General features: G+C 37.7%; 1 protein-coding gene across 1 annotated transcript; it reads left to right on the top strand.

The window, feature by feature from the left end:
• Window positions 1-923: 923 nt before the first annotated feature.
• tmc8 (transmembrane channel-like 8) lies at window positions 924-19,817 on the top strand. The gene is made up of 16 exons (XM_080880756.1): window positions 924-1,216; window positions 2,005-2,254; window positions 3,203-3,351; window positions 3,435-3,566; window positions 3,654-3,706; window positions 3,795-3,934; window positions 4,007-4,154; window positions 4,721-4,885; window positions 16,123-16,280; window positions 16,361-16,436; window positions 16,531-16,628; window positions 16,763-16,949; window positions 17,604-17,761; window positions 17,917-18,060; window positions 18,180-18,258; window positions 18,563-19,817. Exons 1-16 carry the CDS (start codon window positions 1,174-1,176, stop codon window positions 18,632-18,634), a joined length of 2,052 nt encoding a protein of 683 aa, XP_080736882.1. The 5' UTR covers window positions 924-1,173; the 3' UTR covers window positions 18,635-19,817.
• The last annotated feature ends 740 nt before the right edge of the window (window positions 19,818-20,557 follow it).

Raw genomic sequence — 20,557 nt, 5'->3', positions numbered from 1 at the left:
AAAAGTAGCAATGGGCACATTTTAGTGTTCCATGTGTTAGTCCTTGGCAATGTCTACATCCTAAAAGTGTGTACACTACTCCTATGATACAATGGAGATAAATTATAAATCCGGTTAAGTACGAGTCCTGAAATTGTTATAATAACCCAGTAACATCACATAAAACTGAAAAGTGTGTCAGTACAAATGAAAATCAACTCTAAGTGTTACAGTCTCCACTGAACTGAAACCAGTGGTGTTGAAAGAGTGCCTAAGAAATGACGCTCATGCTTATGTTTCGTTGTAAATGGTTTTGACTGGAAATTTCAGAAGACTTAGATGTGTGGTGAGTGGGTGTAAAGAGCCTCTTTGCTACGGCAATCAGATGCCTTAGAGCAAATGGTGCAACACTTCCAAGTGCAGCTGATTAGTCAGTAAAGAACTAACTGAAAAAGGAAAATGATGACTGTTTACCCAATTATTTCACTGATAGTTTAAAGATATTGTGTAAACAAAGTCTAAAATTTAGCCTAAAATAAATATTTGCTTCGCATTGCACTGTGGTGGATTCCACTGACGCAATCAGCTGTAAACAGATCGAACTGTGTTAGAAATCATTAGAAAGTACTTAAAATTAGAAAATGTATGAATGTATTAGAAAATAATGAAATTGTGGATATCAACACATTAAACAACACCAAAAAGTTTTCTGTAGCACATCTCCTGTCTCAGGCCAAAACCTTTATCACACTGTCACCCACTAACACGCCTGCCTTAAAAAATTTTCAACTTAGTGTTTGTCAGTCCAGTGAGATTGGGTGTATTTGTTGTAATCTTGTCATCAGTCCAACGCCTGGGAGTGCATCCTGTCATGTGATTTCCTGAAGCTGTTACGTTCCCCCTCGTTGTGAACAGATCTGACATATTTCACCTGCAACAAAACAGTCAACCATACACAGAGAGCTTGAGGAACAAACAAACTCCTGACCAGCCATTCAGAGGTCTTCATTTCAGCGTGACGATGTGTGTGATATTTTTAATGCAGATAGCGGAAGTAACTTCTCTCTTCACACAACTTTAAGTTGCATCTTGCACGGAGAAGCTTGTTGAAATGCTATCTAGATGAAGTAAGAAGTTTGGATACTTTTTACTTTTATATTTCATTTTTGATTAAAGAGGAAGTTCAAGGGGAAAATGGAGGCGCACGAAAGTGTCGACTTTAAGAGGCTCATGTCAGGTAATGAAAAAAACAAATGTGCCTGTGTGAGTATGTGAGAAAATGCTGTGCTTGTTTAACATGGTGTCAGTACTCACAGTATGTACGAGTGTGTGAGACTTAATGGCAAACTGACCGTTTGTACTATGCTCGGTACACGGTCCCTTGGCAGTTTACTGCCAGTTGATTGGTTTCCCTCATGGTTTTAATCTAACACAGGTCACATCCAACACTACAAATCTTGTAAAACATTATAAAGTTTTGACTTATTAAGATGTGCGCGTTCTTACCTCAAACACAGAAGCCACAGAGAAAAAAGTAAACTGTTCCAAGTTTGCAAAACAATAGGAGGTGCAAACTAAATAAATAACTGATATGGTTGTTGATGTATTATTATCATCTCACTGAAAACTGAATACAGCGTATTTGTTTTTTGCACTGCTGGCTGAAAAGATAAGACATTAACAGACTTAACCCCTCAGATATCCAAGTTGCACAGATCGTGCAGAAACAATGTTTTCTTGATTCCTTTTAGTTTCTTTATGTTTGTTTTATGGGATTTTTTGTGATAACAGGAACTTTGTGCACATATCGTGTTTTGTTATATTGCGTTGTTTGTATTATGTGCATTAGGATCTTCTACTGTGAGCTAAATATACCTTTGGTTACAAAGCAAGCAACTTAACTCTGAACAAGTTACTTTAGTCATTTTTAAAGCTCTTTCTTACCTTTTACAGACAGAGCAAGCAACAGTACAGCAGCTTGCTTACAAACTTGTACTGTAATCTACTTTTCTGTGTTCACCCCAGAGGAAAGCACAGTGTCCACCCTGTCTTCAGACTCATGTGAGTACTATCAGACTGAGATATTTGACCTGCTGCCCAGCATTCAAGCTTCCCGACCTGAGCAGAACAGACATGACTTTTCGGAAGAGACCAACCAGGGTGGCCGAGAGGCCGGGGAAAAGAGTGGCCAGCTGTCCAGAGGACCCAGAGACAAAACATCCATGCAGCCACTCAGAAACTTGCCCATGTGTATTCAGGGAAAGAGGGGTGCCAAGTGAGTAAATCTTTTGACAGACTTCCCAAATCTGCTTCTTTTTGATCTACGTCTTACTTTGACATACATGCATAAACATGCAGTTAACTTATTACTTAAATAGAATACTACTGATTTACTTAAAGAAACATATTACAGTTGCGTATGTATATCTTTGAGCAGTTGTTTCCACATTTTTTTACTTAAGACCCAGTAGAATGATGCTTATGATCCCGCACACCTGTAGGGAATATTTCATTGGCACCTACCAGGATTGTTTCCAGATTTTTTTCAAAGCACAGAGGTGATCTTGGAAAAAACAGGGATGTGATATCCTAACCGTCGGCTTGATTTTCAGGCTTATGCTCAGCCCGACTGTGCTCATGATGAGTTTTCAGGGTATTACACGTGGCCCTGAAAACTCATTAGCACTGAATAGCTGTTTAGCAAATAAGCAAAACAAGTTCTTAGAACTTTTACCCAAGTAATCACTCAATTAAGTATTAGCACCAAGGAATAGCTTAAAGTAAAAGCACATTACTGAATCATAATTATCATATGCTGGTGCTTGATCTACAGTAGCAGTCCAGCAAACCCTCCTCTTTAATTTCTGTTTCAGCCATCTTAGCTGACTAAAACTTCTTAACACATTACAGCTGTGGTCGAGAAATGCTATTGTTAAACAAGTTTGAACCAAACGACAGTTACAAGTGTTAACAGAAGTATTAAGACAACAAAAAAGTGTTTGAAGTGAGCACTTTTTTTTGTACAGACCTCAATCATTTGCTGACACACTTAACTGGTACTTGGTCAGAGGCTATGCATTAACGAATGTTGGATTTCTTTAAAACATAAAATGTCTGATAGCTTATATACATGTTTAATTTCTGATTAAATGTATCATGATTAACCTCTAAAGCTACCATGTTAAATTAAACAGGAGTTCGTTAAATTTATGCTATTTTCTAGGGAAAGGAGGAAGCTGGAAATCAATGATATTAATTTTTGGGAGTCCTGGAGGAAAACTCAGAGCACCAACAGGAAGAGGGTGAGGGAACAGATAAAAGAAGCTCTGTCTGGCCTGGTGCCATGGCGGCAGACCCTCCGGACCATCGAAGGTGAGATAGATTTGTGGTGAATTAACTTAGTATGTGCTGTGACTGAACCACTCAACTATAACTCACCTAATTATTTGTTGCAGGCAAGTTTGGAGTTGGGGTGAAGTCCTATTTTGTTTTCCTCAGATATCTGATTTACTTGAACCTGCTACACTGCGTTCTTATCGGGGGTTTCATTGTGGGTCCATCAATATTTTATCGCACTGACGAGTATGGTAAGTCAGCCGTGACAACAGATGGCAGCAAATTAACCACAACTAGGAGCTGACATCTAAAAATAATTATTCTCTCTGATTTTACAGAACCGTTGATATTTAAAGAAAGTGACTCTGCTTTAGATTTCTTCTTGGGAACAGTAAGCTTTTGTGTTCTAATCTACGTGTAGTATTTATTAGCAATAGCCCCACATGTTTCCCATAATCTTTTCCTTGTCTTTTCTGCAGGGCTACGTGAATCGTTCCCTTGTCTTCTATGGCTTTTATACACGAGGATCCCTGGATTTAAAGTGCTTGAACACACCGTTGCTGTACCTCGCTGGAATCTTCTCAATCATATTTTTAAGTCTCATTCTGGTGGTCCGCAGGTAAGTGATCCACAACAATGCAACATAAGAGGTCAAAATGATGTTTTATTTACGTACATTCACCTGTGATAGAACAACAGTCGGCTACAAGCACACCTGGATGCTCGGGAAGCGTTACAGCATGAACGTGAGCTATAAGATCTTCTGTGGCTGGGACTTCACCATCCAGGATCCCACTGCTGCCGCTCTCAAACACGGCTTCATCAGAAATGACCTCAAGGTGAGTGGCGAGGCACTGACACCCTCATAGTAAATTAGCCAAACTGGTGGTGAAGTTTCTGAAAAGTTTGTGAAGTCTTTAAGTCTAACTATGTTTTCATACATACGCCTCAGAAAGAATAACACGAAATAAATATAATAGTAAGACCACCAGTGACCGCCCCCTCAGCCTCCTACTGGATGCACGTATTGTATCAATTTGAAAATCCTACGTGACTTCTTTCTCGACTTACCACATTCACAAGATTTTCACAAAACTTGACCTCTGACCTTGACCCTGAGGTTGAGATCACTGAGATCTGAACTCGTTAGTGGATGCACTTATGGTATGAATTTCAAAACACAGCTCCTTGTTCTCAAGTTATCACATTCACAAACATCCTTTAACACCCGTGGGGTAAAATCATGTGCAGCATGGTGGCGCAGTGGTCAGCACTCTTTAAAGGAAAGCTGCGGACAGTTTAGGGGCTCTGTATGTGTTTACTGTACTTCTGATGTTTTGCTGGAGTCTTCGGGTAGCGGTGTGGATCAGATATGGTCATCACAATAGTTTCTGCTTCTCTACAGCTTTTCCTGGAGGAGCAGAGTTTCTCTTTAAGGGCGGCTCAAAGGACACTTGGAGAGAAGGTCCGTCTCTACCTGCTCAGAATCGTCCTGAACCTGATTACTTTATCTCTGCTTGGTGGAGCCTTTTACCTCATCTACTTCGCCACACAAACATCTCTGAAAAAGGTAATGGTTTGATGCCAAGTATTGCTAAATAATGTGGTTTCCTCTTTAGCATGTATTATGTTATTTGATTTTGCTCCCCACTTTAGTATTTCTATCCGCACTTGTCTTTGTCTCCTTCTGTTTTGTCTCCTGTTTTATCTTGTTGAGGACTCTCTCCAGGTACATTCAAATAGTCCAAAAAGATTACCTCTATCTGCTTTTTTAAACATTTACATGACCTGTGCTACTTGGTCAATTATGTTAACTGTTTTCATAAATAGTTGGATAGCACATCACTATTATTGTGGGATGGCATGTGGGATGATCTCCTTTCATAAAGGGTGGCCTGGTGTCTCCTATGCTGCAGCAGTTAATAAAGGAATCAGTATCCTTGGTATTTGGGGAATTCAAACAGCTCTTATTATGACTGCCATGCAGTTCATTCTGAGTCATTTCTCTAACCTTCCTAATTGTGTGGATGCTTTAAGCATCCACACTATTGAGTTCCTGTTTCTCTTTATTCTATATTATTATTATTGTGTGGATGCTTTAAGCATCCACACTATTGAGTTCCTGTTTCTCTTTATTCTTTATACTTTATTATTCCAGTTGCTTCCGTACACTTTTTGGCACTTAACTACTTCCACAATTTTCAGCCGATTTTCACCGTTCAAATTTTAAACTATTCTGCTATTTCTGCTAATGATCGCTATGACTTTTGCTATTTTTTGCTATTATACTTTTTAAAATATTCCACTTTTTTCCTTTAATTTGTCCCATTGAAATGAATGGGAAACTTCCAAAATTCTGCTAAATTTTGCTTGTTTTTGAAACTTAACTACTTCCTCATACTTTCACCTAGAACAACCATTCAAACTTTAAAATGTTCACAAATTATTGGGCTATTCATGTATGATTCAGCTTTTTCAAATCTTTTACCATTTTACTTTTATGCCTCTTAAAGTTTTGAGTTGCACAATTGTGATTTTTCACAAAATACATGCGTTGTTATGGTTGCTATGCTCTTGGCTTCCAGTGTGTCACTGAAGGTTTTGCAATTTTCACTTCATGTCCGAACAACTTCTTGCTACTTGCTCAATTTTCACTCAACTTCCACAAATTATACATCAAAACGTAGGTATTTTTGCTGGCTTTCAGAAAATGTCACTATCATTGTTGTGGGATTTATAGAATTTTGGCAAATCTCCTCAGACCAACACAAGGTCAGAAAACTCTCCATACAAAGTCAATGGAGAGCTTGTTCAAAATCATCGCTGGCTTTCTGTAATGAGAGGCATATTCGAATCGTCATATCTCCTTAACGAAGCAAAGTTAAGACATGAGGCTTGTCCCCGAATATCTTCAGACACCCCTGACGCTCACAATTCAAGAATTTCTTTCTCACCTATTACCGTTCTGAAATGAGTTGGACTTGTTTGAGGGTAGGAAATTCGTCCTTCGCTCAGATTTCTTCAGATTTCAAACTGTGGAAATGAACCACTTTTTTCTCTCGTCATAACTTTTTGTTGGATTTCCACAGAGACCTGAAAATTTCCATGATTGTTCACCAAAGCCTGCTGTCTCTTACGGTGAAAGAATGATATCGATACTCCAAATAGATTTCAAGTCACAAAGCGTTGTTTGAGGGCAAGTCAAGGCAGTTTTTGCTTCGCTCTACTCAGTTATGGTGCATTACAAGTCAAATATCTTTAATAATTCATATTTTAATGATAAATTGTAAACACTGGAAGATTCCCCCATCTCTTCTGAACAAAACGGTGTAAGAATGACCGCTCTAGCCCCTACGGTTTGGAAATTATGGTCATTTGTTTGAGGGGAGTCGTCACTATGAGAAATAGGCTGCAATAATCCTGTGCCTCTCTGTGCTGCGTGTGTAAAAAGAGGCACATGTTTTGGCGGGAAAAAGTACACAGGCTCTCTGATTGGTGGATTCAAATTCAGCAGCTCCCAGGCTGACCTAGAAACTTACTTCTCTCTCCCTGTGCATTTTTTTGCTGATTTTTTCATTTAACAAGTATATTTGAGGGACCCTCAGCATGTTCAGCATTTTTTCAGCTGTCCATTTTGCTTTTCCAATTTTTCTGTTTAACTTATTACTATTGTGCTAAATCATACTGTTTCTGCTATTTTATAAGATTTGTGCTTAATATAGTATTTCTGCTTTTTATAGGATTTGTGCTTAATATAGTATTTCTGCTTTTTATAGAATTTGTGCTTAATATAGTATTTCTGCTTTTTATAGAATTTGTGCTTAATATGGTATTTCTGCTTTTTATAGGATTTGTGCTTAATATAGTATTTCTGCTAAATTATAGTATTTCTGCTTTTTATAGTATTTGTGCTAAAACATAGTATTTCTACTAAATGTAGTATTTATGCTTAATCATAGTATTTCTATATATTTCTGCCAGGTCCCCAGGCAGCCAATCCTCTGTGAGGACTGAGAAATTCAAATTTTCAAATCAGGGCCTGCACGGCTTCCCAGCCAATCATATATGTGTCCTGAGGCATTCAAATTTGCATATTGGGGCCTTCATGGCTTCTAAGCCAGCCAATCATATCTGAGGGCTGAGGAATTCAAATCCACAAATCAGGGCCTGCACAGCTTCCCAGCCAGCCAATCATGTATGTGGGCTCCAGGTATTCAAATTTGCATATTGGGGAATTCGTGGCTTCTAAGTCAACAAGTCATCCATGTCATATATCTCTAAAAATTCATATTTTAATGATAAATTGTCAACACTTGAAGATTCCCCCATCTCTTCTGAACAAAACGGTGTAAGAATGACCGCTCTAGCCCCTATGGTTAGGAAATTATGGTCATTTGTTTGAGGGGAATCCTCACTATGTGAAATAAACTGAAAGAAGCAGGTCTATGTCTCTGTGCTGCGTGTGTAAAACAGATGCACCTGTTTTGGCGGGAAAACGTAAACAGCCTCTCTGATTGGTGGATTCAAATTCAGCAGCTCCCAGGCTGACCTAGAAACTTAGTCCTCTCTCCCTGTGTGTGTGTGTGTGTGTGTGTGTGTGTGTGTGTGTGTGTGTGTGTGTGTGTGTGTGTGTGTGTTTTTAGTGGGAGAGAGAGGACCCTGCCCTTATTTGACAGCATGTCATTGTAGGATTTAAATTGAACATAGTTAGACTGGTTGACTGGATTAGAGCCTGTGTTTGTGTGTCCCTCTGTGCATTTGTGTTTCAATAAGTTATTACTATTCTGCTAAATCATAGTGTTTCTGGTACTTTTCGGTACTTGTGCTAAATACAGTATTTCTGCTAAATCATAGTATTTCTGGTACTTTTCGGTACTTGTGCTAAATACAGTATTTCTGCTTTTCATAGGATTTATGCCTAATATAGTATTTCTGCTAAATTATAGTATTTCTGCTTTTTATAGGATTTGTGCCTAACATAGTATTTCTGCTAAATTATAGTATTTCTGCTTTTTATACTATTTGTTCTAAATTATAGTATTTCTGCTTTTTATAGGATTTGTGCTTAATATAGTATTTCTGCTAAATTATAGTTTTTCTTCTTTTTATAGTATTTGTGCTAAAACATAGTATTTCTACTAAATGTAGTATTTATGCTTAATAATAGTATTTCTATATATTTCTGCCAGGTCCCCAGGCAGCCAATCCTCTGTGAGGACTGAGACATTCAAATTTTCAAATCAGGGCCTGCACAGTTTCCCAGCCAATCAAATAAGTGTCCTGAGGCATTCAAATTTGCATATTGGGGCCTTCGTGGCTTCTAAGCCAGCCAATCATATCTGAGGGCTGAGGAATTCAAATCCACAAATCAGGGCCTGCACGGCTTCCCAGCCAGCCAATCACATATGTGGTCTCAGGCATTCAAATTTGCATATTGGGGAATTCGTGGCTTCTAAGTCAACAAGTCATCCATGTCATATATCTCTAAAAATTCATATTTTAATATTAAATTGTCAACACTTGAAGATTCCCCCATCTCTTCTGAACAAAACGGTGTAAGAATGACCGTTCTAGCCCCTACGGTTAGGAAATTACGGTCATTTGTTTGAGGGGAGTCGTCACTATGAGAAATAGACTGCAAAAATCCTGTGTCTCTCTGTGCTGCTGCGTGTGTAAACAGATGCACCTGTTTTGGTGGGGAAAAGTGCACAGCCTCTCTGATTGGTGGATTCAAATTCACCAGCTCCCAGGCTGACCTAGAAACTTACTTCTCTCTCCCTGTGTGTGTGTGTGTGTGTGTGTGTGTGTGTGTGTGTGTGTGTGTGTGTGACAGAGAGAGAGAGAGAGAGAGAGAGAGAGAGAGAAAGGCTTTTAATGGGATGATCTCATTCTAAGATTTAAATTCAATATATTTAGACTGGTTGACTGAATTGGATCTTGTGTGTGGGTCTCTCTGTGCATGTGTGTTTCCTCATGTGTACATATTTGTGATTGTGTGGCTGTAATAAATTTTTTTGCAGATTTTTGTCATTTAACAAGTATATTTGAGGGACCCTCAGCATGTTCAGCATTTTTTCAGCTGTCCATTTTGCTTTTCCAATTTTTCTGTTTAACTTATTACTATTGTGCTAAATCATACTGTTTCTGCTATTTTATAAGATTTGTGCTTAATATAGTATTTCTGCTAAATGTAGTATTTATGCTTAATCATACTATTTCTGCTTTTCATAGTATTTGTGCTTAATATAGTATTTCTGCTAAATTTAGTATTTCTGATTAATTATAGTTTTTCTACTAAATCATAGTACAGTATTTCTGCTTTTTATGGGATTTGTGCTAAAACAAAGTATTTCTACTAAATGTAGTATTTGTGCTTAATCATACCATTTCTGCTTTTTATAGGATTTGTGCTTAATATAGTATTTCTGCTAAATTATAGTATTTCTGCCAAATTATAATATTTGTGCTAAAACATAGTCTCAATTTAAAATTACAATATTCATAGTTCATCACAGTGTCTCTGGTAAATCACAATATTTCTGCTCTGTTGTACTATTTTTCTAAATCATAGTGTTTCTGTAATGTTTAAGTATTTTTGGCTAAATATATTCTTTCTGTTATCTTATACTATTTCTCCTAAATTCTTGTATTTTTGAGAAGTTATCATGTTTCTGGTAAGTTACAATATTTCTGCTAAATTCTGCTATGCTATTGTATTTCTGCCAAGTATTATGTTTCCTCTAAGATATTGCAGTTCTGCTAAGTTATTCCATTTTAGCAAACTTCTTTTGCTTCTGCAAAGTTTTTACAATTTCTGCAACTTTTCAGCTTTTTCAGCTACTTTTTGCATACAGCTTCAGCTTTAAGCATCCACACTGCATTTTCGCAGGAAATGCAAATTTTTCTAGTTATTCTAGTTGCCACTTTTTGTGCTTTCTTTGGCACTTAACTACTTCCACAATTTTTATGCTATTTTCACCGTTCAAATTTTATACTATTCTGCTATTTCTGCTAAACATCGCTATGATTTTTGCTATTTTTTGCTATTATACTTTTTAAAATATTAAGCTTTTTTCCTTTAATTTGTCCCATTGAAATGAATGGGAAACTTCCAAAATTCTGCTAAATTTTGCTTGTTTTTGAAACTTAACTACTTCCTCATACGTTCACCTAGAACAACCATTCAAACTTTAAAATGTTCACAAATTATTGGGCTATTCAGGTATGATTCATCTTTTTCAAATCTTTTACCGTTTTACTTTTATGCCTCTTAAAGTTTTGAGTTGCACAATTGTGATTTTTCACAAAATACATGCGTTGTTATGGTTGCTATGCTCTTGGCTTCCAGTGTGTCACTGAAGGTTTTGCAATTTTCACTTCATGTCCGAACAACTTCTTGCTACTTGCTCAATTTTCACTCAACTTCCACAAATTATACATCAAAACGTAGGTATTTTTGCTGGCTTTCAGAAAATGTCACTATCATTGTTGTGGGATTTATAGAATTTTGGCAAATCTCCTCAGACCAACACAAGGTCTCAAAACTCTCCATATAAAGTCAATGGAGAGCTTGTTCAAAATCATCGCTGGCTTTCTGTAATTAGAGGCATATTCGAATCGTCATATCTCCTTAACGAAGCAAAGTTAAGACATGAGGCTTGTCCCCGAATATCTTCAGACACCCCTGACGCTCACAATTCAAGAATTTCTTTCTCACCTATTACCGTTCTGAAATGAGTTGGACTTGTTTGAGGGTAGGAAATTTGTCCTTCGCTCAGATTTCTTCAGATTTCAAACCCTGGAAATGAACCACTTTTTTCTCTCGTCATAACTTTTTTTTGGATTTCCACAGAGACCTGAAAATTTCCATGACTGTTCACCAAAGCCTGCTGTCTCTTACGGTGAAAGAATGATATCTATACTCCAAATAGATTTCGAGTTACAAAGCGTTGTTTGAGGGCAAGTCAAGGCAGTTTTTGCTTCGCTCTACTCAGTTATGGTGCATTAGAAGTCAAATATCTTTAATAATTCATATTTTAATGATATATTGTTAACACTGGAAGATTCCCCCATCTCTTCTGAACAAAACGGTGTAAGAATGACCGTTCTAGTCCCTACGGTTAGGAAATTATGGTCATTTGTTTGAGGGGAGTCGTCACTATGAGAAATAGACTGCAATAATCCTGTGCCTCTCCTTGCTGCGTGTGTAAAAAGATGCACCTGTTTTGGCGGGAAAGCGTAAACAGCCACTCTGATTGGTGGATTTAAATTCGGCAGCTCTCTCCCTCTGTGTGTGTGTGTGTGTGTGTGTGTGTGTGTGTGTGTGTGTGTGTGTGTGTGTGTGTGTGTGTGTGTGTGTGTGTGTGTGTGTGTGTGTGTGTGTGTGTGTGTTTAGTGGGAGAGAGAGGACCCTGCCCTTATTTGGCAGCATATCATTGTAGGATTTAAATTGAATATAGTTAGACTGGTTGACTGGATTAGAGCCTGTGTTTGTGTGTCCCTCTGTGCATTTGTGTTTCAATATGCCTCCATATTTGTAATTTTGTAAGTTATTACTATTCTGCTAAATCATACTATTTCTGCTTTTCATAAGATTTGTGCCTAATATAGTATTTCTGCTAAATTATAGTATTTATTCTTTTTATAGGATTTGTGCCTAACATAGTATTTCAGCTAAATTATAGTATTTCTGCTTTTTATACTATTTGTGCCTAATATAGTATTTCTGCTTTTTATAAGATTTGTGCCTAATATAGTATTTCTGCTTTTTATAGGATTTGTGCTTTATATAGTGTTTCTGCTAAATTATAGTATTTCTGCTTTTTATAGTATTTGTGCTAAAACATAGTATTTCTACTAAATGTAGTATTTATGCTTAATCATAGTATTTCTATATATATATCTGCCAGGTCCCCAGGCAGCCAATCCTCTGTGAGGACTGAGAAATTCAAATTTTCAAATCAGGGCCTGCACGGCTTCCCAGCCAATCATATATGTGTCCTGAGGCATTGAAATTTGCATATTGGGGCCTTCATGGCTTCTAAGCCAGCCAATCATATCTGAGGGCTGAGGAATTCAAATCCACAAATCAGGGCCTGCACGGCTTCCCAGCCAGCCAATCATATATGTGGTCTCAGGCATTCATATTTGCATATTGGGGAATTCGTGGCTTCTAAGTCAACAAGTCATCCATGTCATATATCTCTAAAAATTCACATTTTAATGATAAATTGTTAACACTGGAAGATTCCCCCATCTCTTCTGAACAAAACGGTGTAAGAATGACCGCTCTAGCCCCTACGGTTAGGAAATTATGGTCATTTGTTTGAGGGGAGTCCTCACTATGAGAAATAGACTGCAATAATCCTGTGCCTCTCCTTGCTGCGTGTGTAAAAAGATGCACCTGTTTTGGCGGGAAAGCGTAAACAGCCACTCTGATTGGTGGATTTAAATTCGGCAGCTCTCTCCCTCTGTGTCTGTCTGTGTGTGTGTGTGTGTGTGTGTGTGTGTGTGTGTGTGTGTGTGTGTTTAGTGGGAGAGAGAGGACCCTGCCCTTATTTGGCAGCATGTCATTGTAGGATTTAAATTGAATATAGTTAGACTGGTTGACTGGATTAGAGCCTGTGTTTGTGTGTCCCTCTGTGCATTTGTGTTTCAATATGCCTCCATATTTGTAATTTTGTAAGTTATTACTATTCTGCTAAATCATACTATTTCTGCTTTTCATAGGATTTGTGCCTAATATAGTATTTCTGCTTTTTATAGGATTTGTGCCTAACATAGTATTTCTGCTTTTTATAGGATTTGTGCCTAATATAGTATTTCTGCTTTTTATAGGATTTGTGCCTAATATAGTATTTCTGCTTTTTATAGGATTTGTGCTTAATATAGTATTTCTGCTAAATTATAGTATTTCTGCTTTTTATAGGATTTGTGCTAAAACATAGTATTTCTACTAAATGTAGTATTTATGCTTAATCATAGTATTTCTATATATTTCTGCCAGGTCCCCAGGCAGCCAATCCTCTGTGAGGACTGAGACATTCAAATTTTCAAATCAGGGCCTGCACGGTTTCCCAGCCAATCATATATGTGGTCTGAGGAATACAAATTTGCATATTGGGGCCTTCATGGCTTCTAAGCCAGCCAATCATATCTGAGGGCTGAGGAATTCAAATCCACAAATCAGGGCCTGCACAGCTTCCCAGCCAGCCAATCATGTATGTGGGCTCCAGGCATTCAAATTTGCATATTGGGGAATTCATGGCTTCTAAGTCAACAAGTCATCCATGTCATATATCTCTAAAAATTCATATTTTAATGATAAATTGTCAACACTTGAAGATTCCCCCATCTCTTCTGAACAAAACGGTGTAAGAATGACCGTTCTAGCCCCTACGGTTAGGAAATTATGGTCATTTGTTTGAGGGGAGTCGTCACTATGAGAAATAGACTGCAAAAATCCTGTGTCTCTCTCTGTGCTGCGTGTGTAAACAGAGGCACCTGTTTTGGCGGGAAAAAGTGCACAGGCTCTCTGATTGGTGGATTCAAATTCAGCAGCTCCCAGGCTGACCTAGAAACTTACTTCTCTCTCCCTGTGTGTGTGTGTGTGTGTGTGTGACAGAAAGAGGGAGAGAGAGAGAAAGGCTTTCAATGGGATGACCTCATTCTAAGCTTCAAATTCAATATATTTAGACTGGTTGACTGAATTGGATCTTGTGTGTGTGTCTCTCTGTGCATGTGTGTTTCCTTATGTGTACATATTTCTGATTGTGTGGCTGTTATATATTTTTCTTGCAGATTTTTTTCATTTAACAAGTATATTTGAGGGACCCTCAGCATGTTCAGCATTTTTTCAGCTGTCCATTTTGCTTTTCCGATTTTTCTGTTTAACTTATTACTATTGTGCTAAATCATACTATTTCTGCTTTTAATAGGATTTGTGCTTAATATAGTATTTCTGCTTTTTATAGGATTTGTGCTTAATATACTCATTCTGCTTTTTATAGGATTTGTGCTTACTATAGTATTTCTGCTAAATGTAGTATTTATGCTTAATCATACTATTTCTATATATTTCTGCCAGGCAGCCAATCCTCTGTGAGGACTCAGACACATATCACATATCAGGGCCTGCACGGCCTCCCAGCCAGCCAATCATATCTGAGGTTTTCCGTTTCCTCTCTCGTCATATCTCAGCGACGGATGTACATAGAGCAATGAAAATCGCAGTCAAAGTACACCAAAGTCCGCTGATTCACCCAGTACAAGAATTATGCTTCTAGTCCACCTAGTTTTTGAGTTACACAACGTTTTGTAACTCCAAAAAACGGCGTTTTTCGCCTCTCACCGCGATCTAATTCTGACTGCTCATCACCCTGTTTTTCAAAGCGGCTGCTCTCTTTCCCAGTGGTGCAGTTGGCAATGACACGGGTCTGCAAGCCAAAGATCGTGGGTTCGATTCCACCTTGGTCAACATGTTTTTTTCCTACAAATTAATACACTGTCACAGACCAGTAATTCATATTCATCATTTATTACAATTCTGCAAACTTTTATGATTTTACCAGCTTTTCTAATATGGACCTCCCATTCTTGTTAACACTACATGGCACAAATACTCTTCCCTTTAGGCTATTTCTCCCATTTTAAAGTATTACTCCTCCATAATTGTAATTCTGTTAAATCAAAGTACTTTTACTAAATCTTAGTACTTCTGCTCAATCATAGTATTTCTGCTAAATCATAGTATTTCTGCTACTTTTTGGTACTTGTGCTAAATACAGTATTTCTGCTATATTATATTTTTCTTTCTAAATATAGCATTTCTGCTATATAATTGTATTTCTGCTATGTTATAATATTTGTGCTAAACCAGAGTATTTGTGCTGAAACAGTATTTCTGCCAAATGATAGTATTTCTGTCAAATTATAGTATTTGTGCTAAAACATAGTATTAATTTAAAATTACAATATTCATAGTTCATCACAGTGTCTCCTGTAAATCACAGTATTTCTGCTATGTTGTATTATTTTTCTAAATCATAGTGTTTCTGTAATGTTTAAGTATTTTTGGCTAAATATATTCTTTCTGTTATCTTATACTATTTCTCCTAAATTCTTGTATTTTTGAGAAGTTATCATGTTTCTGGTAAGTTACAATATTTCTGCTAAGTTCTGCTATGCTATTGTATTTCTGCCAAGTATTATGTTTCCTCTAAGATATTGCAGTTCTGCTAAATTATTACATTTTAGCAATGTTCCTTTGCTTCTGCAAAGTTTTTACAATTTCTGCAACTTTTCAGCTTTTTCAGCTACTTTTTGCATACAGCTTCAGCTTTAAGCATCCACACTGCATTTTCGCAGGAAATGCAAATTTTTCTAGTTGATACTTTCTATTCACACATACTCTCTGTGTCTCTAGCTCCTATTTTCCCTTCTTAGAGCTTGTTTGCCCCATATTAATTTCCACATGTGTTCATTGTTTCCACCTTTGCCTAATCAGCCCTCTGTGCAGTCCCTTGTTAAATGTCAGCTCTTTTTTTAAGGCAAGCTGACTTTCTGTGTCTCCGTTTTCTTTTCTTTTTTAATAACAACCATAAAAGTTTTACCTTTTTGTTGTTTAATGTGCTTCTGTGTCTTGAATTTGGACCTGCTCTCCTTTAACACCTAACAAATATGCTTTTTTAAAACAATACTTTTGTCTTTCTTGGTTTTCTCATTCCTAAAGTAAATAAATATTCTTGCTTTGTTCAAGTATGTATTTGTTGAATTTCCTTAATAGCTGATAATGTATGTGTGTCTTAGGACAACTCTGGACACCACTGGTTGGTCAGTCTTCTCCTCCAGTATTTTCCTCCCATCACCATCACCTTTGTCAATCTAGTCCTGCCCCACATCTTCCGTAAGATCTCATCTTTTGAAGACTACTCCTTCACCATGCAGGTGAATGTCACGCTTTTGAGGTAAGCTGAAAAGAAACATCAACTTTTACTCTACATAAAGGCACACATGTATTTGCATATTTACTGTTTCTTTTCTTCAGGAGCATCTTCTTAAAGCTGGCCTCCTTGGGGATCTATTTATTTTTTGTCTTCACAACAACAGAGCAAGATGCCAAGGTGATACAGAGCTTTAATGACACATCATCAAGGGTTTAAATTATTTTTTTGAATCCATTTTAAACAGAATCTTTGTGTCTCTTCACTGTTTCAGTGCAAGGAGAACCAGTTTGGTAGAGAGATGTACAAGCTGTCCATCTTCAACTTCCTCGCAACTTTCTTCAGTGTCTTTTTCTTTAACTACCCCAGGAAGTGGGTTTGATTGACATTAACAGTCTGTTTCTTTCTCAGTCATCTTTGTGGTTTGAATGGAAAGATCAGCAATGTCTCTCCTTAGTAGATGACAGGACAGATTCGATCTAAGCCATCTCCCTTATCTTTAACAGGTTGGTACAAGAGACGTATCCAAGATCCTCCCTGGCCAGAATATCAGGGAAACAGCGCTTCCTGATACCATTCAATGTGCTGGACCTTGTTTACAGTCAGACTGTATCCTGGGTGGGAGTCTATTACTGCCCTCTGCTGCCTGTCATAGGAATCGTTTCATTGGTTGTCACGTTCTACGTTAAAAAGGTTAGATTATTATAAACTCTTTATATTCCTCACTTTATTATTTTCTATCTGTAAATTGGTTAAATAAATCTGTAAAAGAAAAATCCCAGCTGTCTTGGGGAGAGAAGCAGGGTATGCCCTGGACAGGTCGCCAGTCTGTCGCAGGGCTAACACATAGACACAGGCAATTGATACAATTTAACACACATTTGGGAAGCTGTAACACAAAATGTTGCCCTTTCTTACAATAGTAAAGATCTTTAAAATGAATCCTTTCCACATCAGATCCAAAGGTTAATCGCTTTCCGGTCCAAGCCCCACATCTGGTAAAGTTTTTATGCAATTCCAGCCAGTGTTTTGAGTAACCCTACTAAAATAGCATCCTAAATCAGATATTAAAAAAATATTGTTAAAGGATAGGCACAAATCAAGATGATCTTTAAGCAAACAAGAAGCATCAAACAGGTCAGCAGGGGGGGAAAAGCTTCAAGGAGATGGGTAAGATGTACTCAGGTGAGCTGAAATAAACAAAACCGTCTGGCAAATAAAATCTGAAGGGAAAACTGACTGATTTGGGGATAAAATAAGTGGAGTACATTAAGTAATGGCTATATAGAAGTCTGGTTTTAGTATAAAATGTGTTCAAACCTTTTTGCTCTGCCTCTGTGTCTTCAGTTCAATGTCATGCGGTGTTGTGTGCCAGAGCAGCGGATGTTTCGAGGGTCCAGCTCTTCAGTTTTGTTCCATTTCATGTTGCTGCTTGGTCTCTTCATGTGTGCAGCGACACTGGGCTTCAACCACTATCCGCTACAAAGCACTGAGGGCAGAAACGCGTAAGGTTTTCACTCCAACTGCATCTAACACCGCCCGTCCTTCTTTCTTTTATTTTTAATTTGAAACCTTTAAGGATCAGAATTAAACCCATATTTATATTTTATCTTTATTTACTGCTCATTTCTCTCATTTGTATTACCTCTGCCATCCCAAGGTCCTCCTGCGGTCCATTTAGAAATGAACAAACAATGTTCACTGTGACTGGAGGCTGTGTGAAAAGTCTCCCCAGCCCAGCCCAGACCACTATCCGCTACCTGACTTCTGAGGCCTTCGCCCTACCACTAATACTAGCAGAGATGTAAGTATGCAAATAACTCCGCACCCAATACAAATATCAAACCTGTATTTGTAGTGTTCACCTTTACCAGCTCACCCTCCTTTAAGATTGTTTAAACACTTTTCGTTTTGTCTCCTCAGCATATTCTTAACCTCGTATGTGTCTCGGAGACGAGCCAATCAGAGGGCCATTGAGAGACTGAAAGACATGCTAGTTATGGTAAGCACATGTCCAAAATCCTTCCAGTCCCTCCACCATATTGGCTGGTAAGTGGAAGCTGGTATGCTTCAGGCTAGTTACTTTAAAGCTCCTAAATAAGTGAATGGGTTAAGAGCCATAACTTTTAGGTATCTACATAGACCTACAACTACATAAAATCTTTTCTACTGCACATGTGCAAAGTTACATGACAATATGGCTCATTACTAGCTAGGTCGAGAGCATCAAAGGCTCCTGAACGACTGCCATTCAAGCATTTCTTTAAATATGTTTAAAAATTTGCATGTATGTGTTTCCCCCACAGAGCAGCTCTGATAAGCGTTTCCTGGTGAAGCAGCACGCCACGATGCTGAGACAGCGAAATAAGCACCACTGAGCTCTTTCTGCGGTCATTGAAGAGGACGTCACGCTCAGTCACTAAAAACATCCCATCTATGCTTTTAAAAAGTGGCTTTGGTCTCCACAGACTTCCTCTTAAAACTAAAATACGGTTCTGGCTGCTGACAGCCAGGCCAAGGTGTCAGATGGCAGAAAAAAAAAAGAAAGTGCAGGCTAACTCTTGCTTTATAAAAGATAAGAGCCACAAATTTAATCTTTTCCCCCTTTTCCCTTTTTATATTGTAAATACTTTAACTATAAAAACCTTCCTCCTTTTAATGGCAACAACTTTATTTCTATAGCACATTTCATTACATATAAACTCAGTGGGCTTAACACATAAAAACACAAAAATGTGTGTGGGTTTGCTGCCTCGAGGCAGGGAAGACAGCCAAACAAAACAACAGCACTTGTCCATGAATACAGATGTTTCCTGAGTCCAGATTACAGTGGTAGCATGCACAGACAATACTAGGCACGTTATGTTACTAACTTGTTGCTGTTTTATCTGTTAATCTGTTAAGGATCTCAAGTTTAATTCCAGGAGGAGACAAATCCAGCCTCAGGTGGTCACGAGGTAGTGCCGGTCCCAAACCTGGATCAGTGGGAGGGTTGCCAAATTATTTCCTTGGGTAAATAAAGGGAGCAGCTGAAAGTACCTAACACCCTGAGTGACACAACTTGGTTTAATGAGTATCACTGTGTTACTACAGATGGGAGTAAAGCCCTTTAAAACAAGAAGCACTCTCAGAGCACAAACGTCCACCAAGGTGTCTCACTCTCTGGGCAGTATTTACTTTTACAGGAACAGTATTGTATTTTGTACATTGTCCATCCTGTTTTCTGTTCTTTTTAAACATACTTCAAGAGGTTTGCAGTGCAGTAAAAACAAGTACAAAGTGTGGACTTTTGTTATTTCCCCATTAGTCTACTTTCCATAATTTTGTGTATACTTATTTTTTTATTTATGTATATGTTACATGTGTCATGCTCATTTTGCAGTTATTAAAATTCAATTACATATTTGGCAGAAATATCAAGTGAAAAAAGTTTTTGAGGACAAGTTTGTTTTCCCCAAAAAAATTCTTATTGGGGAACCCTGTACACATCAAAGTGTTATGTATTTAAACGGTTAAAACCTGTTACTGTACATAACATCATAATAAAATAAATAAACTATATTCACAGAGCATCCCATATGAACATGTTCTTATCAGTTTGAACACTTGATGTCATTTTAAATAATTCTATATAGGATTATCATCACTTTGAACTTCAGATCAATCTACTGAAGGAGAGGTCAGAGGTCAAATGTAACATGGTGTTTTAAACCATTATATGGTACTTGCTATATGCTGACAATACACACCACACTCACAAGAATTATAGTTGCTAAATTATAAGGCTTTTTTTTTTCAATGTAGGTAAAAAAAAAAATGTCTTCGTTAAATCGGTATATTCGAGCCTTGTGAAGACGATTTTTTTAACTTTGTGTAACGTCTTTGCATTGTTGTTTTTATGCGTGTTTTGTTATATTTATGTTTTGCAGACATGTGACCACTAACCACATGAGCTTAACTTGTCAGCCATTCTAGAGCCAAGTGAATAAAACCTTAGTCATACTGGTGGTTGATCAGCTGCCAACCACCAGTCATGAGGGGAAAAAAAGTATCCCAGACTGGTTGGCAAAAACCCGTGCCCTTTGGTAGAATATTGCTGAGGTGTTAGTTTGAATGGAAGTGATAGACTTGTCTATAAACACTGTCCAGCTACTCAGAGCTGTAGTGAAAAGTGGGATAATAATGGTAAATGGTAAATGGCCTGCATTTGTATAGCGCTTTTCTAGTCCATAGGACCCCAAAGCGCTTTACACTACATTCAGTCATTCACCCATTCACACACACATTCACACACTGGCGAT

The sequence above is a fragment of the Rhamphochromis sp. 'chilingali' genome (genome assembly GCF_963969265.1).
Source record: "Rhamphochromis sp. 'chilingali' genome assembly, chromosome: 4".
Lineage (NCBI taxonomy): Eukaryota > Metazoa > Chordata > Actinopteri > Cichliformes > Cichlidae > Rhamphochromis > Rhamphochromis sp. 'chilingali'.
This window is presented reverse-complemented; position numbering and strand designations above follow the sequence as displayed.